We start from the raw sequence: 26,823 nt of genomic DNA, 5'->3' as shown, positions 1-26,823 counted from the left end.
TCCAAACATATAACTAAGATTAACCTGATACATGAGCTACAATTAAGACCAGAACAACATGTACTGAGCATGCAAAAAAAAAATGCTTAAAAGCTTTCTCTGCATCAACAATGTTCAAATTGTTCATGTTGCAAGATGAGTTAATTACAAGTTTTTGCAATTGTAAATAATGCTCAATGACCTACAATTATTAGAAAAAACCCATTCACCATAATTTTAGCCCAAATCTTAACATTGACATTAACAAGAGATATAGGATGATAATTTACAGTTGAGGGGATCTTTCATTTGTCTATATTAGTAAAGAGGCTAAATGCTTGGTACAAAGAAGGAAATATGTTTTCTTTCCACCTGAGCCCTTAATTACTTAATTGAACTTAATTATTGGCTTAATTGGACAAGTAGGACTTTTTTCTTGTTCTTAAGAACCTGGAGACTTAAGTACATCTGAATATCCTGGGTTAGTGTGTTGTACAAGATAATTTGTCCTTGTAAGTAGGCCTTCATTGATGCTAATAAGGTCGAGGAACAGACTTGGAGAATGGTGCTTGCATCAAAGAAAAGCTTAATATGTCGGCAACTCAACTCAGTGACGTAGATAATTGAAGAATCAGATTAGTGCATGGAGCAGACTGGCTGGGTAAATTGAGCTCTAAAGTGGTGCGGTGCGACATGACCGCAACATGGAATGTACAATGCGCCTTACAGTGCATTGGAAAATAGGATACAACTGGGGATATGAGACTGCTTAAATGTGTAAAAAACAAGTAAATTAGGGCAGTTTCTGTGGGCTGCAGAGCCTTAGATGAGCAGTTGAGTTGAATATGGGCTTAGAACACATATACAGGAATGGTGATGAGAGTTCAGCTCTGGTAGGAGTGACAAAAGGATTGAATATAAAGGTACTATTGTCCTGTGCACACTGGGGCATGCACACAGCCCACGAGTGCATCCAGAATCATGCCTGCAGCTCTGTGCTAAACCCTATATGGCACTGGACAAGTCAACTGCAGAGACTTCTTTAAGACCTTCAGTGAAGCATGGACCCAGGTACACAACTGGAAATTATGTGTAAGGCCACTAAAGACAGAGAACAGGAGACATTTCTTCACACAACGGATTGTGAACCAGCTCCTTGGCCCTGGGGTTCAAACTGTCTCTGGGATCCTTCGAGAAAGGGAGTGAATTTTTAGAAGACTAAAGATTTACCAGCAACCCAATGAATGAGATGGTTCTAACAGTCTCCTCGTGTATATAACCTTTCCCATGTTATTAAGACTTGTGGACAGGAACTGGCCCCTAATGGGTTTAGCCCACAAACATAACAATGGTTACAAAGGGAAAAAGGCCATCTAGTCTGTTTGGTAGTAGTACTAGTTCCTCCTGTTACCAGTTTGTAATGAAAGACCTGCCCTGCCCTGTCCGATGAACATGGAATGCATCTGATGAGTGAGGGTGAGGTTCTTGTAAGAAAGTAATTCCTGCTCTCAGTTGTCGAAGAGTATTGCATGGGGAGATTAAACCCCTGAAAAATGACAGCAAAGGAAGTTCATAGCCCTTCACCATCTTTCCCCTCGATTCTTATATGTCATAACAGTCAAAGAGTACAGGAGAGATGAAACAGCAGCAGTAGAATACAAATCCCCATTTCGGACAGTCTGCCCAGGTGGTGGATACGTAACATTGTATACACTCATCATGACCGGTGTAGGGTTACACAGTGGCCATCAAAGAATTATACATTTCCACCAGTGCCACATAAAACTCTGTTTAAAGCTGTGTATCCTCAGTTATACAAAATTACATTAAAAAAAATACTGCAATAAATGTTAGCAAATTAAGGGCGTATCCATCATACCAAGGTATAAGTATATACTGTATAGCCGATATTGTTGAGCTTAAAAGGTATATTACTGTACCATTGGAAAATGCATTTGTTTACTGGCATTTCAGAGCCTGAATTAAAATGCAACTTTTCTTTTTTTATCTAAAATAACATGAAAAAGGACGTATATCCCAGAGTAGTCTGTGCCAATGTAATTACTGTGTGCGCTCACGTGAGAAGAGTTTACAAGGGCTGTTTTTATGTACCGTTTACTGGAATGTAGTCAACTTGCCTCAGATAAATTGCATACTGTTTGTTGCTTTTACGCTGGCTTTCATTAGGCTTGCTGATATTTTGCCCCTAATTCGCTTTGTCGTTGGCAGCGAGTACTGTAGCCTCTCCTCTGAAGTCCTGCAGAAGCTTTTCGCAGTGCATGCTGGGCCTCCCTCTGACTTCTTTAAAGTCGGAATGGTACTCGCTGTTGCGGTCCCAAACAGGTCGGATTTCTCTGTCCTCGCAAAAGAAGCGTCTCAGGATTTGTTACAGGTGTTTTTCTTCCGAGGCCTTGCGGCATTTCCTTGCAGGGCAGCCAAACGAAATAAGTGCCATGACAACGCTTCCTAAAGACAGAGCTTGTGAGATTTACAGTGTCTCGGGATGTCGGCACTGCTGTACCGCCAGCGTACCTGTACAGGTGAGACTGCGTTTAGTAGCAAAAACATATACTGCAGTTTTGGAACGCAGGCGAGGTAATTCGTAAACATTTCAGCACTTCATGTTCATTTCAAATATTTTGAAGATTAGCTACTCATATGAGTTTATAGGTCTCTGGTAACAACGTCATGTTAGAATATTTAAATAAGGTATGGCTTTTTTTTTTAGTTTAATGGTTACGTTTCGGATATGTGCTGTAAAGAAAGATGTTCTTAATCGATTTAAAATTGTATTGGGGGGGGGGAATTCAAATTATCGATCTTTTACGACAACAAAAGCTCGCTTATGGAGCCGGCTCACTCAAGCTGCGGCTTTTTGACAAGTATGTCAGCGGCTGTGTGAAATTCGATCTCTTCTCCTGGAACCTGGAAAAGATTTGTTTTAGCGGTACCTTCATCGTAAGTAACTTGTTTGGTCTGGAAGAAGTGGGAGCGCTTTGCATGGAGACTTCTTCACACCTGAGCGATTCCTATTGGCTTCGTAAATCATTTTGCAGGTAGCAATTTAATTACTTCACTCACAGTGAACAGTGCAGAGGCGAGGGACAATTCCTTGCGTCAAAATCAGAATATCAGCGGGGCTCTTGGTCGTTACGTTTATAGTCGGCGATGCAGCATAATGTCTCGGGTTCAGGCGTACGTGAGGCAACGCGTGCTGGGTTTTGCAGACTCGGACACGGCCTTTTCTTGTCTTGTAGAGCTGCCGTGCCCCGGAACTCCAGCGGGGATGCCTCAGGCAGGACACCCGCCGGCCGCCGCCCCGCAGGGTCAGCCTGGGATGGCGAGGGGGCTTGTGTACGCGGGCCGGAGCGCTCCGACCGAGGGGACGATGGTTCCTGGGAGCCTTGCCCGTCATCTCCCTGCTTGCCTCCCTGATTGCACTTTGTTACTGCCTGTGTAAGTGTAGCCCCCTGCCCTTTCCACGGTAGAGCTGGTGGCGATCTCCTCCGCCCCCGCCACTGAATGTGTCCCGTGACCTCCCCATGCCTCCTCACACCCCCGAAACCAGGAAGAGTGACGTGATGAGTTGTTCTTCTCCACAGCACCAGCCATGGTCATCTTCTACCTGGGGGGGAGTGTAGAAATCGCTAACCTGACCTACACAAGCCAGCTAGAAGACCCGCAGTCGCCGCAGTTTCTTTTACAAGCCGAGGACGTTAGGAATTATGTAAGTGCCTTTACACTCCTCCGAGCTTAGATGAAGCTCGGGCAATTTTTTTTTTTTGGACAACTTAAGTTAAAGGCAAGAGCTCCTTCTTTAGCCCTTTTAAATGTAAAGACCGCGCAGTAATCTGAGCCCTGCTTCTCCGGTATTTGCCCCCTTTCTCTTTGAGGCTGAGCAACTAGGACGGCCCTCAGGGATCAGGGCTTTCAGAACGGAGTACAAGAAAGTCCCTTGTCAAAACAGCACCAAGGAATTAAAACCAAGACCTTTTAAACTCATTCCGCTCAGTGTTCGGAAAATTAATGGAAGATCATTTCCTCAATAGAAACACTGTGCCTTGGCGCGGGCTTCTTGAGACACAGCTGTACTGCTCCCCTAGCAGAGGTGCTAGCGTGTCTCCTCTCTGATTCTCATTAGGTTAATAGGTGGGAATGGGCACTGTGAGCTAGGAGTGGGTGTATCTCTGTCCTGTCACCTGGCTTCACAGGAAGCAGGACATGAACATACCCCCCAGAAATATGCTTCTAATAGTGAGAAAGACTCGCCAATATCTGATTTTTCTGAAATACGTTTTGAGCTATCACCTGAAATGCTTAAGGTACTTTCCCAAACGATTACATTTTTGATCAAATCTGATGAATTAGATCTCGTTTCATCACCTGCCCTCAAAGTTCAAATGCATCTCTTGTTAATCAGAGTAGTGACTCTTCAGGGTGTTTTTTGTCTGAGCTCAGACTGCAATCCTAGTTTTCTTCCCCGTGCGCGGTTATTTTTTTAGGTCTGAAAGTGAAGTTACAGGGAATGTCACACTAGTCCTGCCCTTACCCAGAACATCATGAAAGAATTGATCTTGCGCTGTCAAGCAGCTGTTTGACTTGGGATTCGAAACTGTCGTTGATGATGATTCTGTGGCGCTGGCAGAAAATATCATGTCTGCTTCAGGTCGGGATGAATTCAGAATAAGCTGTAGAGTGGTTTATGTTTCTATTACAGTACTGCTAAGCAAACAACGGTGGCTGTTCATGTTCTTATTTTAACCTTTGGCTTTTGGAAATTCTCACCAGCTTACAAAGATATATCAATCCTCTGACTGGGGTAAATATTACCTGAAGTCGGGAGTTACTGCATTTAGGTAAGTACGCTGTCTTAGGTTTTGATGAATAGTTAAAATGAGATACATGAAAAATGTACAGAATTAACCTCCACATATGCAATACAAAGTTAGTGCAAATTGCTTTATAAGTCGATTGTGAACAACACAGTTCTTTCTCCTCATTGGGTGCTGCAGAGCATTAGAGCGCTGGAATTTCTTTTAGTTCATTTACTCCTTCATTCACATCATTGTCCCTTTCCCATGTCTCCTTTACTACTTATTTCTTCCCTGAACAAGTTAAAATGACGTGTGTGGGGACTGGTTGCTATTCTGAATAAATCCCCCCCAACAAAAGGAAACTCTTATAACTTTGTTTAGGTTTGCTTGGTGAAATCAAGCTTTGTTACTTCCACTGCGTAGCCCCTTCGAGACTTGAGCACAGAGCGATGGCACAAGAGAGTTCTGTTCTCTGGGAAAGGCTTATCTGGAGAATATGTGCTTTAGTGCAGGGGACTGAGCTGGTGTGGCACTTCTGATGTTAATTTCTGCATTGTTAGAGACTGAAGGACAGTCCAAGCGCCGTGATCAGTTTCAGCTTCACTTCTTTGAACTGAAAGGTAGTGCTTAGGACAGATATGGTTTAGGCATTTCACCATCTCCTGATCTAAATTCAGGGGTGTTTTGTGGTGCAGAGAGAGTGAGAATTGACTTAATTAACAGGTATTAAGACCGGTATTAAGTCTTCAATTGTACAAATATTTGCCCTGTGTCTAAAAAGAGTAACTTGTTTTCTTAACTCTTTTACATAATGATTTTTCTTTATCAGGTAAAAATTCCAAAAACTAGATCAATATCGGGGTAGAAGCCCCTGCAGAAGCGTGCTTTGCTGGTTGAGCAAACAATGGAGATCCTAAACACCTGCACGGCCCAGTAGTTCAAAAACGAAAAATTCTGCAATAATGACGTGATTTGCTCACCTATACTGTCCAGACTGTAGATAAGACATGGAAAAGGATTGAGGGTTGAAAACTGATGGGCTCTCTTCAGCTGTGTCAGAGCATAATTGAAGAACAACAGGAATGTTTTTTTTTTTGTAGTTGTCCAGTGAGTGCTGTAATAAAATAGTGCTTATTTTGTGGCAGTGAAGGAGACGAAGGGCTCAGGGTGTTTTACTGGAGTAAATTCTGCGCTCCTGCTGCAGTTGCTCCCCAGATCAAGAATACGAGACCCTCCAGCCTGCAGAGAGGCGGTGTCGTGAAATCCAAAGTGTATTTTGGCAGGAATGAGGAAGTGTACTCTTTCCAAAAGAATCTGGACACACTGCAGTTGTTCGGTAACTTGTTTCTGCTACATCCTTTATTTTTAAAATACTGTATTTATCTCTTGAATGCAATGCATAAACAATTTATTTGGTATATTCCTCTCAGCTTTAGACTCTGAAGAATATGAGCTGGATGAAAAATCCGGTAAAATTAAACACCCAGGATCTGCACAAAATAGCAAGTGGCAATTGGGATTCCAAGGTAATGAAAGTTTATTTTTCATATTTGCTGTATTGTGCTCATCGTATTATCAGCGACACTATCATTAGTTTGAATCACAGTATAGTTGCATGTATAAATGTTTTATTCTTGAAAAAATAGCAGAAACAATGCGGACAGTGTAGGCTCTCTTTTCATTTGTACATGCATTGGATTGATACCCAGCTTTTTGGTGTTTTTTTTTAAGCAATGTCATTTGACCTTTATGCCAAATATGGCAACAACCGAACCCTGACCCTGACCAGTCCCAAGAAGCCCTATTACCAGTGGAGACTCCGGGTCCCCTCCGGCCATGTGGTCCGCCTGGTCATTGTCACCTTGAACGGCGCCTCGCCAGGGAACTGTGCCGCCCACAAGCTCTCAGCCTACGACTTCTTACTGCCTCTGCAGAACAAGATCATTGCAAGGTAAGAGCCGGAGGAACAATCAACCATGCATCAGTGAGCCGAAGCGAAGAGGTTTCCTCCTGTCTCTTGGGGGTTTTTCTTTATCTTCGTGTCCTTCGCCGTCGCACAAAGGCTGACCGACCGACCGACCTGTGGAGGCGTGCTCCTGAAATCTGTGTATGAAAGGGCCCGGGGGCTTGGTGCTCCTTTTCTGGTAGACTCAACAGCCCGTGCCATCCGGGGAACTCAGAGTGTGTTTAAGTATTAAACTCTTGCCTTGAGGAGTGTTGGCCGGCAATGGCAAGCTGTAAATGTGTATGTGGGTGTTGTTCCTGGTGGGGTTTGGGGGAAGAGGGGCAAGGAAAGAGCTGCAGCGTGGTGTTCCTCTGTCACGTGTTGCAGGTGGTGTGGTGTGCCCGTCACAATTACGCCCCCAGTCATTAAGCTGACTTCCTCAGGAAACGTGATGCTGGTGACCTTCTCCTTCAACAGACAGAAGGACAGTTCTATTTTCAAGGCCTACTTCCAGGCAGTGCCCAAAGCAGGTATGCGCTGCCCTTGGTGACCCGCCGTTCTTGTGAATTCCACCGCTCAGGCTTCAAAATGCTCTCGGACGCCAGAGGAGGGAAAAAAAATAACGTTTCACCGCGTCGGGTCCTCGTTGTGCTGCACGTCACAGGCCGGGGGTGGCGTGGTCTGCTGGAGGAGGTGCTTCCTGTTCAGGGTGCAGAGTGTAAGCACGCGTGTGCCGCGACCATCCGGCGTTCTCGACACGTGCTGGGATGTTCTAGATTCCCTCGCTGTGAAAAGCGGGGTGACGGACAGTGGAGCTCTTTAAGATTTGCTCTTGGAGGTTGTCTCGCAGGCTCGCGGCTTCAGACGAGCTCTGTGTGGAGTGCAGGCGCACTGTAGGTGACTTCTGCCCCTCCTCCTGTGTGTAGGCTGCGGTGGGAGCCTCCCCGCGTGGAATGGCACAGTGACATCGCCGTACTACCCCAGCCACTACCCCCCCAACGTGGACTGCACCTGGACTATAAACGTGAGGACCCGCCGAGCAGGAGCTTTCACTGCATTTTTTTTTAAAAAGCATGTCAGACAACGCATCCCTCATCCCTGCTGGATTCCTGTTGGTCATTCTCTTAGATTTTGTGCTCTCTGGACCTTTCACCCGGGTGGACCCTTTACCCCAGGTGCTGGCGGTCTTGCTGGAGCTCTGAATTCACCCCCCACCCTTCCCCGCAGTGCTGCCTGACAGGCCACAGGAATGACAGGGGGCACACACGGGGGGGGGGTAGTGGGTACAGCCTGAGACCAGCTGAGAGAGAGAGAATAGCTGCTCTCTACTAAGACGTAGATAGAAAAGATTAGCCTTTCAGGTGATCATTTCGTAACGAGTGAAGTTATGCCAGCACATAAAAAAGAGTTTTTATAACTGCAGTAGCAGAATCGTTGTGATTTTGAATGAATGTACCAGGCGTCTGATTCTAATTAGGCATATTGCTTAAGGACTAAGAATGAAGCCTGGCTTCGTGTGAAATGTAAATCCGTTGGTGTTTCCCCACTGTCCCTTCCAGGCCCCCCCGCGAGGATACTTACTGTCCGTGACGGTTGTGGTTTTAGACATCCAGGACTCCCCCGCCTCGCACCACTGTGACAAGGACTGGCTTGACATTAATGGAGTCAGGTTAGTCTCCTTGCGTCGGTCAGTGGGCGCCTGCCTGCCCGCAGACTGCAGGCGTTCCCTCGCAGAGCCCATGCCCTCTGCCTCCTCAGGTTGTGCACCCCTGTGGCGGACAGCAGCCGGAAGAGAGTGTACTCCTCTCCGGTCACCCTGCACTTCCACTCGGACGAGTCCATCACGCGCAGGGGCTTCTTCATCCTCTACAGAGCGTTCTCTCGGGACAGCCGTGAGTGCGCACCACCGCCGCCACCCTCGGACATGTTCGCTCCCCGTTCTCACTGCTGGGCGCCTGGAGCGCAGGGTGTACTAAAAATCAAACCTTATAAAGTTCACATTGGAAATAGTGTCACAAACTGGACTTAGAAAGAAAGCTAAATCCAGTGACAAACTGGACTAGTGTCACAAACTGGAGACCCAGTTCAGTTGTGAGATAAGAACGTAAGACAGATTTCAAATGAGAGGGGGCTATTTGTTAAGTCTACAGTAGTTCCTTAGGTAACTAGTAGTTAATGGGTCTGAGGAGCTCCTTCTTGGATCAGATCGGATTTTGAAACAAGCCAAAGTATCGGCCTTCACCCCATGGCTGGATAGCTTGTTCCACGCTCTCGCAGCCCTTTGTGTAAAGGCGTGTTTCAATGGAATGAGGTCAGCTGAGAGAACAGCGGCTGCTTCTGAAGCACTGAAGGCAGGGGCAGTGCAGAGTGAAGGAGCAGCTGCAAGCCTGTTTCAATCGCGCGCACACCCGGCCGGACAAGTGGTTTTTTTTTTTCTTGCCCAGAAAGCTGTGGGATTACTGTAAATGGCCAGGAATGATCTTGTGCTACTTTCGCCTCTGGGTCTTGCTCTAAGAGTGGCTTCCCTTCAGTTCTCCCTGACGGCACTCTCCCTTTTGCCGGTGTCTCGCCAGCCTGTCCCAAGCAGTTCCAGTGCAGCAATGGCAGATGTGTCCCTCTGAAGAAGCTGTGCGATGGGGTGAAAGACTGCGCTGATGGCAGCGACGAGGCGAAATGTGGTTAGTTACCAGGGGGGAAAAAATGTGTACTAGTGCATATAATTGTTCAGGTACTGGTAATTTTATTGTTTGTAATCTGACTGGCAGAGAGCATTGCTACAATGTAGCATTTATTCACACATAATGGAAAAGAAATTCAAATAATTTCTTCAATCAGTCTGGCAGCCTTAGAATGGCTGTTTGGGCCTTTTAGCTTTAGTAGATGTGTTTCTTCTGCACGTGGGTTTTATTTGTGCATCTTTTAGTGGGGACCTCTGGTAGAGACTATTCATATGGACCTCCAGCTGATGTTCACTGCCGTGGTCTGTGGTTCCTCATCAGCAGCCTGTGGCCCGGGAGAGGTGAACTGTGGGAATGGCCAGTGCAGACCCCATGTCAGCCTTTGTGGTGGACAGAGCAGCTGTGGAGACAGCAGTGAGGAGGTGGACTGCGGTAAGAACATCTCGCCAGGCTGTTGTTGTTGCTGTTGCTAAATGCATAGGGCTCTCAGTATGACGGCACTCCTCTTAATGCATGACACAGCATGCTGGATATTTCACCTATGTGTATCTAGTGGACTTTTGTCTTCCTGCAGCAGGAGACTGCTTCCTGCACTGCCCTAACGGGATCTGCATTCCCCAGTCTTCAGTCTGCGATGGCATCGTTGACTGTAAAGATCGCAGCGATGAAATCAACTGCACAAGAGCACGTGAGGCTGTTCGTTCTTCTCTCCCCGACGAAAGACATTCGAGTGCCTTTGAGATCTGGATATTGAATGATGTCATACACCTTTTAAGATTTGCAGCATTGAATTCTGATTCAGCATTAGTTTAGGGAGATTTTATTTGCAGTAAGAGATTTAAATAGCCCACGTCCTGCTGAACAGAGTGGCACAGAGGCTTGGCGAGTAGCACAGCTGCCTCACAGCTAGTGGGTCCTGGGTTCAGTTTCCGACTGGCCCCTGTCAGTCTGGAATTCACAGGCTCTCCCATTGTCCCTGTGGGCTTTCTCTGGGTGCTCTGGATCTGGTTTAAAGTGTGTGTGTGTGTGTGTGTGTGTGTGTGTGTGTGTGTGTGTGTGTGTGTGTGTGTGTGTGTGTGTGTGTGTGTGTGTGTGTGTGTGTGTGTGTGTGTGTGTGTGTGTGTGTGTGTGTGTGTGTGTGTGTGTGTCCTTGCCCATCCTGGATGGTATCCCATTCTAGGTGTAGTCCTATTTTGCACCACGTGCTTCCGAATTGCTGTGCGCCTTGCCAGGAGTAAGCAGCTTTAGGACAGCAGATGGAAGGATTGACAGTGAAAGATCAAGTCAGGCCTCTTTACTTTGGGTTGTCCTGTATGCGGAAACACAGCAGGCCTATGTGTTGAGACATTGCATCAGTGATCTGTCTAAATGATTGGAGGAGAAGTCTTGACTGGAGGGGGGGGGACCTGAATTGCTGGCGTGAAGGCTCATCATTACGTCACCGAGATACCCGATGATCCGGGCAAGACGGTCTTCTCCAGATCCTGTATGTGCGTCCCCGGAGCTCTGCTTGAAACGCAGAGTGTAAAGCGCAGACTGAGGGCGAATATAACTGTGCTTCTCCCGTGGCAACCCTGAGCCATTGTGCCCGCTGTTTCTGCAGTTCACAAGGCCTGCTCCCCGTCCTCCTACAAGTGTCTGAACGGGAGGTGCCTGAGCAAGCTGAACCCCGAGTGCGACGGAGTGAAGGACTGCGCCGACGGCTCGGATGAGGCCGGCTGTGGTGAGCCCCCGCCCGATCCCGACGCTCTTTCCCTCCCGCCCGGCGGTGTCCTCTGGGAAACGGATGCACTCGGTCAGGAGAGACGACGCCCCCATCCACCCCCCCCCCGTGGTGCCACGCGTAGGCGTGCTCAGCCGCCGGGCCGCTGGGTTTCGGTGTCGGGCTGCGGTGCGTTTCATCCGCCCCCTCTTCTTCTCCCGCTCTCCCCTCCGCCTGCAGGGTGCGGCTCCCGGCCGAGGAAGAAGAGCAAGATCGTGGGGGGCGGGGACGCGCAGACGGGGGAGTGGCCCTGGCAGGTCAGCTTGCAGATGGGGCGCTACGGGCACGTCTGCGGGGCCTCCGTCATCTCCAGCCGCTGGCTCCTGTCGGCCGCGCACTGCTTCCAGGACTCCGAATCTATCAGGTGGCCCGGCCGTGTTCCTCGCTTCCTTTTCTCCAGCTCGCGCCAAGCGCGAACTGCTCTTGCTTCCCGAAGCGCTGGTGTGAGCCCTGCGCGTTCTGCAGTAACCTCCATGTTCTTGGGGGGCCACTGGAAGATGGAAGGTTGGTTGTGTCCAGGTCACATGGCTGTTTTGGGGTTTTTGCGCAGGCAGCAGCGGGCGTCCACTGTACCTACGGATAAGGAGGAGGTGTGGTTAGGGGCTTGCGCTCAGCACCGTTCCGTCGCACCACAAAAAATATATTTTTGTAGATATTTAAGCATGCAAGGATTTGACACTGGTGTACAAAACGCCACCTAGTGACTACAACATGTAATACAAATGTGTGGCTTGTATAAAATACTGAGATATAGAGGAGGTTAGAGGCACGTTAAAGATGTGGATTCATACTAAAAATCCTCTTGTTCTAAATACAAAGCATCCTGCCAGGGTGGTTCTTGAGAAAATGGTTCTGAAATGTGGATGAATGGGCCGTTTGGGCTGGGTGGGGGGGGGGGAGAAAAGGATGAGGTAACAGCTTCTGGTCCCAACCTTGACAGAGGATCCCTCCACACAGAAAAACAAAACATGAAAGAGAAAACTTGCACCAGGGCCCTTGGAAGTAGGCCAGGGTTCAAGGATTCAGGCCTGCTGGGAACAGGGCTCAAGGGGTTTGAGTCTGCTGCGGTCAGTGTTTGAGGGTTCAGACCTGCTGCGGTCAGTGTTTGAGGGTACAGGCCTGCTGCGGTCAGTGTTTGGTGGTTCAGGCCTGCTGGACACAGGGTTGCAGGGTTCAGGCCTGCTGGACACAGGGTTGCAGGGTTCAGGCCTGCAGTGGTCAGTGTTTGGTGGTTCAGGACTGCTGGACACAGGGTTGCAGGGTTCAGGACTGCTGGACACAGGGTTGCAGGGTTCAGACCTGCTGCGGTCAGTGTTTGAGGGTACAGGCCTGCTGCGGTCAGTGTTTGGTGGTTCAGGCCTGCTGGACACAGGGTTGCAGGGTTCAGGCCTGCTGGACACAGGGTTGCAGGGTTCAGGCCTGCAGTGGTCAGTGTTTGGTGGTTCAGGACTGCTGGACACAGGGTTGCAGGGTTCAGGACTGCTGGACACAGGGTTGCAGGGTTCAGACCTGCTGCGGTCAGTGTTTGAGGTTCAGGCCTGCAGTGGTCAGTGTTTGGTGGTTCAGGTCTGCTGGACACAGGGTTGCAGGGTTCAGGCCTGCAGTGGTCAGTGTTTGGTGGTTCAGGTCTGCTAGACACAGGGTTGCAGGGTTCAGGCGTCCCATGTCCATTTCTGCACAGGTACTCTGACCCAGCCTCCTGGAAAGCCTACATGGGCATGAGGGTGATGAATGCCGTCACCAGCTCTGTGGTGACCAGGCTCATCCGGCAGATTGTCATCCACTCCCAGTACGACCAGTACACTTCGGACTACGACATCGCTCTGCTGGAGCTCAGCGCCCCTCTCTTCTTTAACGAGTTTGTGCAGCCGGTCTGCCTGCCTGCCAACACACACAGCTTCACCTCGGACACCAGCTGCTCAGTCACTGGCTGGGGAGTCCTCATGGAAGATGGTAAGATGGCTTCATTCTTTCAGTAACCTTTGCTTTACAGGAGTTCTTTTTTGTCTGTTGTGGTTATCTTTGTTATTGGGTTCATTTATTGGTGTGCAATAGTATTTTGGCACCATTTCTTTCCTTTGCAAACACATCTCTTTAGTCTTGGCCTTCGGCCCAACTAATCAAACTCATGGGATCTGTCACCCCAGATCACATTTGGGTTCTTAATTAAAAAGATACTATACATGTTCCACAGACCTGTCTTTCAGCCTTCTCCCCATGACAAAATTCATACTTTACTTTAATCAAAGGCTGTCTATATGGCTACCGATAAAGATCTTAATCAAAATAATTCAGGCCGGAGTAACTTAACCATCTTTCATTAATTTCACATCAAAGCAATGTATATGATGACAGGTCAGAATAACTGATTATTCTGCTGAGGTTCAGAAATCCATTGACTCCCATTAAATGGCGTATATGAAAGCCCATACCCCTACAAATACACTACAAATACTGCCCAGATCTTCTTGTTCTGTGAAGTGGTCCAACACGAGAGTCAAGAGATACTAGGAGTGTAGTTAATGTTTCTGAAACGCAATTGCAAAGCAGCACGTCCAAAATCAGGAACAGTACTTCGGTCAAACATCCCACTGACTGTATCTGCTGGTTTTACCTGCCCCAGGTGAGCTGGCCTCAGTATTGCAGGAAGCCACCGTCAAGCTGATTGGCCACAACACCTGCAACAAGCTGTACGATGACGCCGTGACTCCCAGGATGCTGTGTGCTGGAAACTTGCACGGAGGGGTGGATGCATGCCAGGTGAAATTTGCCTGAACCCAGTGCGGGATGAATCGCTTTCCTGCTCGCCAGTCAATTAGATCAGATGAGTCGTGGCATTTTATCCCATTTGTTTCAGGCTTACTTATATAAAAAATGATCTATCTATGGCCCGCGTCAGCCTTTTGAGCTTGAGTCACAGCACTAGCTGACTATAATGGCTACTCCCCATGTGCCGCTGAGGCAGGCAGGGAATTGGCGGGGTTGATCTTCATGGCCTGCAGTGACTCTGTAGTGTCTCCAGTGAGAGGCGCGTCTGTGCGTCTGTGCGTCTGTGCGTCTGTGCGTCTGTGCGTCTGTGCGTCTGTGCGTCTGTGCGTCTGTGCGTCTGTGCGTCTGTGCGTCTGTGCGTCTGTGCGTCTGTGCGTCTCTCTCGAGACCCGCTGGAGTTTGCAGCACATGGGTGTGTGAAAGGCTGTGGAAGGCGAGTGTGTCTGCAGGTCCCTCTTCTCCCCACACAGTAGAGGAGTCTGAACCCCCAGCAGGGTCCAGCACAGGCGCGTGTGCGCATGCTTCGAGATGCACTGAAAAGTTTGGAAATTTTCTCTACACGGATCCTGGAAGATGCGTTTAGTGCACGTTCTTGTAGAAGATCCTTGTAGGGAATCGGCTCTTGGGCCCTGACCTTGTGCCACCCTGCTGGTTTGTGCCGTAGGGAGACTCCGGCGGGCCCCTGGTGTGCCTGGAGAAAGGGCGGAAGTGGTTCCTGGCTGGGATCGTCAGCTGGGGCGAAGGATGCGCCCGGCGGAATCGGCCAGGCGTCTACACACAAGTGGTCAAGTTTTCCGATTGGATCCGGAAAGTGATCAACTGAGCGCCAAGCGCCGACCGCCAAATGGAGAGCAGCAGGGTTCTCTGTCTAGCTGTTGTCTTGACGTTTGCGTGGATTTCTGCCGCTAGGCTATTCGTCCTGCCCCAGACGATCCCCCGGCGCTCGTGAGCGAGGACACAGCAGGGCCTCCTCCGCTGGCCGTGTGCTGTCCTGGACTCCCGGCGCGCTGGGCGACAGGAACGCCATGCCCACGCGCGTTCTGCCAGCGACGGGTTACGTTAACCCAGCAGGGCTGCGCAGAGCCGACGGCCACAGGCCCAGTCCGCGAGCTCTTCTGCCATTGGCCACTCCACCCCCTCCAGACAGTCAAACGAACCTGATGAGCGGGCATCAGGCAATTTCTCTGATTGTACTTGAGCTCGTTTTTGGTGCGATCCCCTTCTGCCGAGTGACCCAGAACACTCATTGGTGGATCTTTCCTCCTGCATCCCTTTCGACCACAGAGACCTTTTATCTGTGCCAGCCGAGCCTTCTTGAGAGTTGTATCCTGAAGTTCATTTGTAGAATTCTGCAGTACTTCATTTGATAGCACGTACCTCTGATATCCCTTTGTTTTTGCAGTGTGGGAAGTTAAAAGTGAAAAGCGAGCAAAGGATTTCTAAGTTCCTCAGATGAGTAACGTTAATGAAATGTGTTGGAACTGATGCATTTCTACTGCTGCTAGTGATCCTTTGCTGGCCTGTAATACCACTGCACTCTGTACAAGGTTATATTGATATGAAGCACATTAAACTCAATATTTAAATTAGAGAATCTAGTTTGTCCTAATTTACTTGATACACTGTGTTCACAGAATGAGATTTACTGCCTATAAATATTGCATTTATAGGAGGAATGCTATGCATCAGTCATCATTTTTTAGTATGTTAATTACAATAAAAAACTGCTAACTATAGAGTTGCGATCTGTTTTTTCTTCTTCAAAGTGTTTGAAGAACGCCTGATCTTTTTTTATTGTAATAATATGTTTTTTGGAGTGTGTGTGGGTGGTCGTTAACTTTTAAATGCCTCGGAAATTAGTCAAAGGGGAACTCTTGTAGACTTCAGACACTGTTGAGGTATATTTTAAAAATGCACATCTCTTAACTATGAGCTCACCGAGGATTTATCAAATTACGTAATAATGTTATCCTTTACTGCTTTCAGTAAGGTTACAGATCGATTTGTATGTTTTTGAACTCTGATAAGAATGTATAGCTCATTAGTGTGTTTTAAAGTGAGCTGCAAGCTGTAGCTACAAGCAACATGTTTAGGTGCAGTGTTTCCAGTTTTTCTTCTGGGCTTCTGAAATTTCTAAAGCAGCTCAGTTGTAAATGCGTTAGTGAAAGGGTTACCGATAACGCAGATGAGAGCGAGTATTTGCTTCAGACCTTCCGGATGAAAAAAAAAAAGTTATGAATTTCAGTTCCGAAGACAACAGAAAGATGTCTCCCTCGCCCTTGCTAGCCGACGAGGTGGCGGGAGGTGCCGAGCTGCGACAATGCGCCGCGGCACCTGTATGTCGCGAAGTTTTGCCAGATTGAAGACGGTGAGAAAAGTGGATGTAGTTTGTCTTTGCAACGCGGAGTATATTAGGACGCCCTTAGCGTTGTGTTTCATATTCTTTATTAAAAAAATACTGTAAGGTCTTGAGCAGCGGGGCCAGATGGATGAAGAAAGGTTTGAATCGGGCTGTGCGCACTTCTGTCGCACATTTCAGAAGAGCGGAGGAGATGTCGCTGGGCGTGTAAGTTAGTGCATATATGCGTATACAATGCTTATTGTTCAAAATACTCGGTGGTTTTAATTTAAAAAGCTTTAAAATATCGTCCACAAGACTTTGCGGTCAGCTGGAAATACGCTGCGTTTATTTTGTGATCCTTTTTAAAAGTGTATTGTAATTGAGCCAACAAAATATAATGTCACGCTTAATAATTTATCTAAGTTTTCGTGACCTGTACTTAGAAATAAAAAGTTTTGACCACTTAATAGCTACTAATGCTTCCGCGTTAATTCTGCTTGCGATAATTATATCCGAGGTGGTTTTGTCTTTGAGTCGGTTTTCGGTGATCGAAATGTTTAAAACCCCTCCCCAAAAAAATAAGAACAAATTATTCCCCAGGAGTACTATTCCAAATTATTATTACGTGTTCTATTAGATGATAATAATACAATCAGTTTTCCCCCGTAGTAAGTTACTGACCTTTACGGAAACAGAATTCTACAAGATTATGCAAGAAGACCAGCTTTTTGTTCGCTGACAGCGCGTTGTGTGACTGGCGGGTGAGGCTGTTGCCCGCTGTGTTTCCACAGAGCTGTTCTACCGTGTGGCCCCGCTCCTGCCCCGGAGCTCAGCAGGTGTTGGCTTGGTACCCGGGAGCTGCTGAGAAAAAGACAAGCCAGGGCGCAAATATGGCCCCTTCCTCTTTCCCAGTGGCCACAGACTCGCCCCGGGGTCCGGAGAAGCCTTCCTTGTTCTTGTGCGTGAGCCTGGCGGCGGGTCTTGCTCTGCTGGCGTTCTGCGGGACTGCGGCTGTCACCTGGTTCCTTATGCGTATGTACAGCACCTACAGCAGCTTGTGCTGCAGGATTTATGTTTGAAATGGGCTAAATGCACGACTGAGGTTGTGAAGATACGGGATAAGCCAAAGCCAAAGAGAATAGGTTTGTCTTCAGTTAGGAATTAGGCCAGATGTAGATGAAGTAGCATCTGAAGTGCTTTAGGTCTTTTTGGCGCCGCAGTGACAAACAGGCTACAGGTTTACAAATCTCACAGGTCCGCGTGTTGATCATAATCCTACAGGCTTCTGTCTAGCATTGCATGGCACTCTTCGGACATCTGAGGCCTGCCGAGAGCAGCCCTGCAATTCATTGATTTGAACACTGAGGAGCTTCCTTTATGTTCTGCTATCTGTTATGAACCTACAGGCCAGGTTTTTTATGCTGTGAGAGTGGTAAATGTTTCCTAATGGCTGTATGAGCTTCACCCTTTGAGAAATCTCTTTTGCTCAGTTTGCTCTTTCTTCTCACATAGCTGCGCATCCAGCTGAGAGGATGTATTTTGGTGGTTCGTTGCGCCTGATCAATGCTACTTATACTTTAGCACTGACAGATAAAAAATCTCAAGATTTTGGGCTTCTGGCACAGACACTTCAGCAATGGGTGAGTACCTAATATGTGCATTTAATGTCAGGCTATTGTGAGCCTGTTGAAGTATATGTGAATGGTTACATATATGAAAGTAATTGTAGTTTAACTCATTAAAAGTGATAATTGTTTCTTTTGAAAATATTATTATTAATATTAATATTAATAATTATATTTGTTTTTTAGCCCTTTCATTTGACTTTGCAACAAACTGAAATGTTCTCTTCATGTTCTTGTCCCTTCAAGATAAACAATAGCTTCTTTCATCCTGAACCCCTGTGGCATTTCATCTGTGCTAATGTAACATCTTTCAGGTGAGGCCCTGATCTAGGACACATTCTTTGTAGAGAATTCTCTTTCCGTTGGCTGGTCATCACAGTGAAGATGAAGCATGTGGACTGTGCAGTGTAGGAGAACTAATCAAGCTTTCTCTCTCTGCAGTGAAGGCAGTATTGTTGCCCATTTTCTCCTCACTCTGGAGATGGACAGCCAGGGTGCACAGAACGCAGCAGGGGGAGAGATTGCAGCTCAAGTCACCAATCACATCAGGGGGATATTGTCACATGACACCCTTCTCTTGACACCTTCTCTGGAACACTACCTGCTAGATCCAGCATCTGTCTCAGTTTATGGTGATTCATTCTGTATTATTGTTAACAACAGTAGTAAAAGTACACTGTTAGAATATTGTCTTTACGCAGTGTGTGTGTACAGTATGTACAGTATGACTAAGGAGAGGATGTAGAGATTTTTCTCATTTAATTAACATTTGACTTGCTGTCTCCTTTGTCTCCAGAGTCTAGTCTTGAGGAACACGTGCTGTCTTCACTGGAAGGTGAGCCTCTGGATGTCTTGCATGCCTTTGGGATCCATTTTGGCAGCTGTGGTGCAGAGAGTGGCCTGGAGCTCTGTTGCTTTTGCTATTGATTATCTTGAACATCACAGAAGATGGACACCCCTTGGATGCTGTTATGATAGAAAAGGATTTTACATAAGGCGTTTGTAGTCAGTTAACACGGGGTTTAAACACTGATGCAGAAGTGTGTCATGAGCACGACTGTAAAGGGAAACCTTGCACCTGTGTTGTTGGCAAACGGTAGATCTCTCACCATTGCGATTATCACTGTATTTCAGACTGTGGTTCTGGGGGTCTTGAGCTCCACTGGAGGGGCTCTGCACCCTGTCTCTGGGAACTCAGGGCATCGCTGGGCCAGCTGGTCAGACTCACCGTGCACAGCTGCACCATGGAAGGAGACTGCCGCACAAACTTCATTGCAGTGTATGACTCCTTAGCAGCAGGGAGAGCACAGCTGGTCACCAGGTGAAGATCAGTCTCTGGGGAGCTGAAGCCTTATGCTTCAGGTCATTTTGCTCATAAGCAAAATCATCAGTGATGAAATTAACACTAGACTCAAACAGCAAGCATAGAGCTGATATAGAGCATACCCCACTCAGAGATCAGCCCCTTGGATTTTGCCTTGTCAAGTGGGAATTACGTTTACCAACTGTTTGAATCCTGAAGAAGGGATTTTTCAAAGGTTTCGTGATTTTCAATCATTGTAATATGTCATAAGTTAACAAGTAACCGGTGTTGTAGCTTAATGAGACCTATTTTATTCTAGTGTAGCCTGAGCCTGGGCTTGATCTTATTAATACTTATTTCTTATTATCCTAGAGTTGTGTTTTCCATCACCAAAGGAATTGTTTTTTCATGATTTTTGTAATTGATTTTTCAGATAATTCCAGTGATCATTAACCACCTAAATGTAATTACGCTTTTTCGATTGACAGCAAGACAGAAATAGTGAGTACTGGAAAAGGGAACTGGAAAGGTTCTGAAAGAAAACCCTCTGAAACTGATATCTGTGCCTTCTGCTGTACCGAACAGGCTGTGCCCGGGGTTTCAGTATCGCCCCCTGCAGGCGGTTAGTGTTGTCTCATCTGGCAACGTCATGCTGGTGGTGCTACAGTCTCATTCCCGGCTTGGGCACTCCAGTGAATTGGTGGCTTCAGCACAGTTCCTGGATGATGCCCGTAAGTTCTTCTCTGCGTGATTGATATTATTGTGAATCTGGGGATAACAAATGTAGGTGAGATGACATCACTAGTTTCCCTTTCCGTCTCCCCCCCCCCCCCCCCCAGAGAATTCCTGCCCATCTAACGCCTTCCAGTGCAGAAACAAGCAGTGCATCTCCAAACCCAATGCCACCTGCGATGACATCGTGGACTGTCCGGATTCCAGCGATGAAGTGGGCTGCGGTAAGTCACTGGGGGACACAGTCCAACCAGCTGTGAAAAATGAAGGGACACCTGAGGAGGAGACAGGACTCTGTCTTCTCCCAGAGTCATGTGAAACCACTTTGAACACAAGTTCTTCAGGTATCGCATTTATGGAACAGATGGCCTGCTCCTCCTTGTAACTTAACGCAAAACGACACACAGAAATTGAAAAAAGAAATTGTGTTCTACTTTAGCGGCACGAGTTATATAAAAGATATCTTTCCACGGGGTGCTCAGTTAAACAGATATTTCTAACAGAGGAGTATCCTGTTTCTGGGATCTTCAATAGCATGATTAAACTCGTACAGTGAACTTAAGAATGGATATCATTATAGCTCTGTCAGCGTTTGACGTACTGTCTTCAGGATGAGAGTTTAAAACATATCCTCGCTGGCGTAGGTTTTCAGCAAGTAGTTCTGAGTGATTATCCATGCCCTGCTGTGAAGTTGTAGCCTCTTTTCCAGTGTTTTAACAGCAGAACTGTCTGATTTGAAGCTAAACGTTTCATTTTGTTTACCACTTTATTACCTTTACAAGAGTGATGCTGTGTTGTGCTCCAGGAGTGACTGTGAGCATCAGTATTACTCTGGACTGCTGGCTTGAACTTCAGTATACACAAAGATATTCAGCCAAACCCTTCATTAATCTTATGCAGATGATGACTATATGCAGAAATAGCTCAATTCTAACAAAACGTTTGTGAAAGATGAAAAGGAAAATTCCATGTTAAACTAATTGACAGTAACGCGTATTGGATTCAAGCACATTGAATAGTTTTAATTCATTGCAATCATATTTAAATAAACTCCCCTGACAACGACATATTTTTGTAATATACATATTATTTAATGAACACTTATTAACTGTAGCAAGCAGTACTTGAGATGTTGTAATTGATAAATATAAAATAAGGGTAAAAGCAACTCTAAAGATTTTCTTGTTATAGTATAAATGTCTTCATGTCACACATGTGCCTGCTTTATTAGAATTGCCCTTCATTATGCATTCCTATCGCTCTGTGCTAGGAATCAGACTGTCTATATTCTGTTTTCTTTTTACCTTTTAATGACAGAGGCATACATTTTGTAGCAGATTTATTTTTTACATTAACTGATTTTGCCCTGAAAACTCCCCTCAGGCCAAAAACGTCATACACCCCAGCACCTGTGGAATGTCATGCTTTCTACTATTAGCTTCAAGCCCGCCTTGATGGCATTAATATAATTTCTGTATCAAAACAGACTACAGCAGACTTCATATGCACAGGTTTTGAAGGGGAGCTGAGCTCAGCAGGCTCTCTTGATAAGCATCGCCAGCTATTCCAGGGAAGGGCTGACCCATCTGACAAAGGAACTGTGTTCTGATTGAGCTTCCTGCTCCGCCGTTCATAATATTGAAGTTTTCATCATGCGAACTTGACAGAGGCCCGCTTCTACAGGGCCGCGCACAATGGCTGTTTTGTGCAGCCGAGTAATGGAAGTCAAAACCTAATCCTTGGCTGCTCTGGGTCTTAATTGCTCGGGACTGTAAACACAGACAAAATATAACTTTTCCCAGAAGGCAGCGAGACAGGCATGTGCGGTTATGCGGGAATGAAAGAAAGGGCCGCTGGGCGCGATGGAGCGCTGAGGCCCTGCGGCTCTCTCTCCCCCTCTCTCCCCTGCAGACTGCGGGGTGCGGCCGGGCCTGCGCGGCCGCGTGGTGGGCGGGCAGGGGGCGCGGCCCGGGGAGTGGCCCTGGCAGGCCAGCCTCCACTTCCACCGGCGAGGACACGTCTGCGGGGCGGCGGTCGTGGGCGGGCGCTGGCTCCTGTCCGCCGCCCACTGCTTCCAGGACTCCGCTGCCCTCAGGTGTGCCGCGCCGAAAAACATGACAGGAAGCGTCCATATGTCACAATCAATGACAGTGATTCCGGTTTATTAACAGGGTCCCAGCAGTGTCCTGACAACAAATAGGGGAGCAGGAGGAGAGTTGTCCTCAGTAGAAAACCATGCTCTGTAATGTAATGATAATGTAATGTTTCTTTATTAGCCCTATACAATTTTTTGCATTAGGAATTCGTCTTTTCGCATACCCCAGCTTTTCTCCATGGAGACACAGACACACAGACAGGGAGAGAAGCTTGGGGTCAGAGCGCAGGGTCTGCCATTGTACGGCGCCCCTGGAGCAGTTAGGGTTAAGGGCCTTGCTCAGGGGCCCAACGGAGTAGGATTCCTCTGCCGGCTGCAGGATTTGAACTGGCAACCCTCCAGTCACAGGCGCAGGTCCTGAGCCACAGAGCCACTGCTCCGCCCCCTACCTGTGCTGAGCCTACCTGTGTCCCGTGTCCCCAGGTTCTCCAGTCCCTGGCTGTGGACGGCGCTCCTGGGCTCTTGCTCCAGGCAGGGGGGGGGCAGGGGCTCTGTCACGCACGCGGTCAAGCGCATCCTAACTCACGGCCGGTACGACGCGTCCTCGCTGGACTACGACCTCGCCTTGCTGGAGCTGGCCACGCCGCTGGAGTACAGCGGGACCGTCCGGGCCGTGTGCCTGCCCCCCGCAGCCCACCCGTTCTCTGTGGGGCAGAGCTGCTTCGTCACTGGCTGGGGTTTGCTGGAGGAAGACGGTAGGTGGCCTCCCGTTGGCGAGTCGCCCCATCCGATTTCTAACCTCTGCTTCCACTTCAGATTCGCGGGGGAGACGATCCCGGCTCGCAGTGGGCTCAAGGCAGACACACCCTGGACAAGGGCAGACACTCACACCAGAAGCCAATTAACTTACCGATATGTTTGTGGACTGTGGGAGGAAACTCGCGTGAACCTGGGGGAGAACATGCAAACTCCACACTGACAGCACTCCAGGTCCGGAATTGGACCCAGGACCCCAGTGCTGTGAGGCAGCAGGGCTGACCACTGCACCACTGTGCTGTCTTGAGAGTGCACTTAGGTTATGAAAATACATAAAAGCAGGAAAGAAGTACCAAGCATTCATTTATTAAGAAGTTAAGAATATAATCCATAATTTCGTACTTTTTTTCCCCTGGGGGGGTCTAGTGACTCCATTGGACTGGAAAGTGTGTTGGACGTTATGTCAAGGGAAGATGTCTTTAACCGAGACACCTCTGTGTTGGCCCCTTGCCCATGTCAGGCTTAGTGACCAATGTCAGTGAGAAAGTTCAGTCTGAAAACTGAATCAACCCCATTGCTAAGTGTCAAGAAACACCAGCGCCAACAAGTCAATGTGAAGTTATGGGAATATAAATGCTTTTTCTTTGCGTCCACTGTCATCGAAAACGGAAACGTGTGTGCCGTTTGGGACTTTTACGAGTTTTCTTTCTTTCTGTAGGATCGCTTTCCCTAATGCTTCAAAAGGCAGAGGTACAGATCATTAACCAGACAGTGTGTAACAAATACCTGGGGAACTCCCTGACAGCCCGAATGCTGTGTGCTGGATACCTGACTGGGAGAGTTGATGCCTGCCAGGTAGGAAACAGTTGTGCTGTTGAATGAGCTGCTTTGTGCCTGTCCTTAAAGGCAGTGGATTGATGTTACCAGTGATTAGAATCCCAAATTCATCAGGTCTCCTGCCACAAAAGGAATGGGATCAGTGTCATGTTTCCATGCCTACAGTGGTGACGCATGTAAAAGAATTAAGCTTTGTCTTTTTTACGGCTCTTAACTCTCATCCTCTCACTTTGTTTTTGTGCTTTTAGTCGAGCGTTTCTAGGCCCTGTATACATTATGCATGTATTATTATGTTCCCTGTGTCTTTAGCAGGCATTGAGAGCTCTATTTACTAATGGCAATCTTAACTGCACTTCACTTCATCAGCACACCACACCTGTTACTGATTAAACAAAGCAAGTTTAGGTCTAGGAGCATGACTGCACTGAAGTACTATCAAAACAGCATTTGTCTTCAGGCTGGTGGTTTTGGTTAAAAGCCACAAATGTATTTGAGTTCTGTTAATGCTGATGTTACACCGTGTTTGTTGTACAACGTGTGGTGTCAAGAATAACACATCACACACACACACACACACACACACACACACACACACACACACACACACACACACACACACACACACACACACACACACACACACACACTGTGTCATTCATTCATTGACTAACCCTTGTAGTCAAGGATAACTATCTTCCAGGAAAAGGCAATGGACAAGGAAAATTTCAGTGGGAATACGATCACTCCCGCTGCTCTGTGGATTTTCATGTCTGTGATCATCATCTTCTTAAGTGTTGAAAGACTTCCAAGCTTTCAATTCCAAATTGAAGAGATCTTCAGGTGCTCCTTTTAATCACTGAACTGCCTCCCTTTCCTGAACTCGGGGTTGCCCTGTCTTAGTCTCATAGACTAAGAAAGATAGAGTCTGGTCCTTGATTACCTGGACCATTAACAGTCCTTGTACCAGTAAACAAACCTCACATATAATTTCTCTCTGAAAGATATTGAATCTCTTTTTACCTTGTCTGTCCATTCTTCATGTCACAGGCTCTCCTTTGACCTCTTTGGTCTGACTCCTGCTGCCAGGAGGTTTGGTCCCTCCACCATACACAGAACACTTAGCTCTTGCGATCAATAAATTAATCCGTCACCTGGTCATTTCTGTTAATCCGACCCTGGTGTTTCCTTGTATAGTAATCAAGGGCTGTTTTGCAGAGACCAGTGATACAGTATGTGTGTTGGGGTCTTCCCACATGCTACCCCAAAAGGGGTCCCAGATACAGTTACCAAAATGCACTTCTGCCTCAACTCACGTGCTTGAAGATCCTTTTCGATTTGCCTCGCCCATGCCAGAACCTAGCTAGAGCTTCCAGCCATCACTGTCACGCTCCTGTTGCAGTTGGCAGGTCATCCAGGGATGTAGAGAGTGTTGTGGGGATGAAGCACTCTTGTGTGTGACACTGTGGATTGTGGAGAAACTGGGACACCCCAGCTTGCACCCATATCTTGACAGATTGGGTGGTCTCAAGCTGCTGCAGCCTTTGTCTGCCGGAACAGACGTTGAGATATCCCAGAGGGGGTGCATCTCCTTCTGACTCTCCCGCTCTTGAGGAACGTGGTGGCCAGAGCCCCATTTGCAGAGTGTGGAAGATGCAGGAATCCTAACAGACCTGCCCAGTAACCGGATTGGCTCCAGGACTGAAGGAGCCCATCTGTGCTCCACCCCGTGTAGACGCTGCCCCTGTGTTACCGATTTCCCAGGGTCCACACTGAGGACATGGGCTGTGGACTCTGGCACCCTCATACATCATAGGAGGAGACGATTTTAAATAAAGTGCTTTCCGAGCAGTTAGAATGCCTGTCAGAACACCTATTTTGGGGGATAGCTTTTGGGAAGAGGTTTGTGGATATACGTTCCCATGTGCGATTGTGATTGCAGGGAGATTCGGGGGGTCCCCTGGTGTGCCAGGCACTGACGGGCCAGTGGTTCCTGGCCGGGGTGGTGAGCTGGGGAGAAGGCTGTGGCCGCTGGCATCGACCAGGAGTCTACACCCGCCTGACGGAATTCCGGGACTGGATCCAGGAACAGATGGAATCTTAGCTTCGTGTGGCACCAGAGTGACTGACGTCCACTGCCCCCACCCCCAGCAGAATATCTCCACTGCGGCAGGAGAAAAAAAGATCACCGCTGCCTGCATTTCAGACAGCTGCTTGGCCCCACTTAGACAAGGGCTGTTCGAAAGGCCCGCGGCTCCGAGCTACAGGGCCGCCGCTTCGGAAAGAGCTGCCATCCGGCTCCTGACTGCCGCCTTGTGCTCTGTGGGAGGGCACCTGGAAAGATGGCCCCGTAGTGTTAAAATAAAGAGCTCCTGTTTTTCCATATGATTAAAGAAAAATAAAGTATTGTGAGGTTTAAGTGTAAATGTCACAGTATGTGTTCGGGAGAGTTTGCAAGTGGCTCAAAGACGGAACATATGAACATATGTACAGTTACTATTTGGCCTCATTTGATAGTTTAGTAGTTAATTGATTCAAGGAGCCATTTCTTGAAAGAAGGCACGGTATCGACTGCAACAACAAGGCTGGGTATCTTGTTCCTCACTCCCACAGATGGGCAATTTTGTACAAAGTACAAAGGGAAAGCAACATGCCGTTTGTGGAAGACCTTTACGATATGACGCACTAAATATGTCATCTTTTAAAGATTTAAATGGACGTTTTATTTTTTTGTATGTTGATAAAAAAGGTTTTTGTTACTAAAAAGAACAAAAACTAAAGTGTTCACTGCCTGTTAGCGATACTTTATGACACTGTGGGATTATGTTGTACAATGTAGCATTACAACTGTTTCACAGTTATGAAACTCTGAATGAATATAATTTTTACAATTATTCAAAATTATTCTTCATATGCAAAATGTTTTAAGCATGTTAAAAATTCCTGAGAAGTTATTCTTGAATTTGACACCAAAACTTCATTTCCTAGCAAGATCTAGTATTCTTTGGTCGCACAATTGTTTTTTTTTTCTTTAGGTGGGAATAGAGTGCTGATAACACTGGAAGAATAGGATTAGAGCAATGTCTCATACCTGAGACATCATCCATCATATTAACATATCTGATTTGAATGTACTTCCACTTTGAATGTCCAACATTGGGATACTTTTTGCTGCACTCAGACCTGTAGG

General features: G+C 47.3%; 1 protein-coding gene across 1 annotated transcript; it reads left to right on the top strand.

The window, feature by feature from the left end:
- The first annotated feature begins 2,075 nt into the window (after positions 1-2,075).
- On the top strand, positions 2,076-26,052 carry LOC148657997 (transmembrane protease serine 9). The gene is made up of 33 exons (XM_088638524.1): positions 2,076-2,519; positions 3,237-3,435; positions 3,582-3,706; positions 4,768-4,835; positions 5,939-6,129; positions 6,224-6,319; positions 6,525-6,744; positions 7,126-7,268; positions 7,665-7,762; positions 8,298-8,407; positions 8,497-8,630; positions 9,312-9,416; positions 9,738-9,848; positions 9,991-10,104; positions 11,020-11,139; positions 11,359-11,542; positions 12,860-13,131; positions 13,802-13,938; positions 14,612-14,768; positions 14,857-15,122; positions 16,193-16,315; positions 17,080-17,320; positions 17,801-17,928; positions 18,160-18,227; positions 18,355-18,545; positions 18,710-18,748; positions 19,048-19,234; positions 19,802-19,947; positions 20,056-20,172; positions 21,860-22,043; positions 22,527-22,798; positions 23,518-23,654; positions 25,576-26,052. Exons 1-33 carry the CDS (start codon positions 2,259-2,261, stop codon positions 25,735-25,737), a joined length of 5,106 nt encoding a protein of 1,701 aa, XP_088494650.1. The 5' UTR covers positions 2,076-2,258; the 3' UTR covers positions 25,738-26,052.
- The last annotated feature ends 771 nt before the right edge of the window (positions 26,053-26,823 follow it).

The sequence above is a fragment of the Lepisosteus platostomus genome, chromosome 7 (assembly GCF_059453375.1).
Source record: "Lepisosteus platostomus isolate fLepPlt1 chromosome 7, fLepPlt1.hap1, whole genome shotgun sequence".
Taxonomy (NCBI): domain Eukaryota; kingdom Metazoa; phylum Chordata; class Actinopteri; order Semionotiformes; family Lepisosteidae; genus Lepisosteus; species Lepisosteus platostomus.
Note: the sequence above shows the minus strand (reverse complement) of the source record. Positions and strands in the feature narration are given on the sequence as shown.

What these genes read in the sequence shown, in the direction of transcription:
- LOC148657997 (XM_088638524.1), top strand. Translation starts at nt 2,259, where the DNA reads ATGCTGGGCCTCCCTCTGACTTCTTTAAAGTCGGAATGGTACTCGCTG. An exon ending in TCGGGAGTTACTGCATTTAG is followed by an intron (nt 4,836 to 5,938) that starts GTAAGTACGCTG and finishes ATTTTGTGGCAG; the next exon opens with TGAAGGAGACGAAGGGCTCA. An exon ending in ACTGCACCTGGACTATAAAC is followed by an intron (nt 7,763 to 8,297) that starts GTGAGGACCCGC and finishes TGTCCCTTCCAG; the next exon opens with GCCCCCCCGCGAGGATACTT.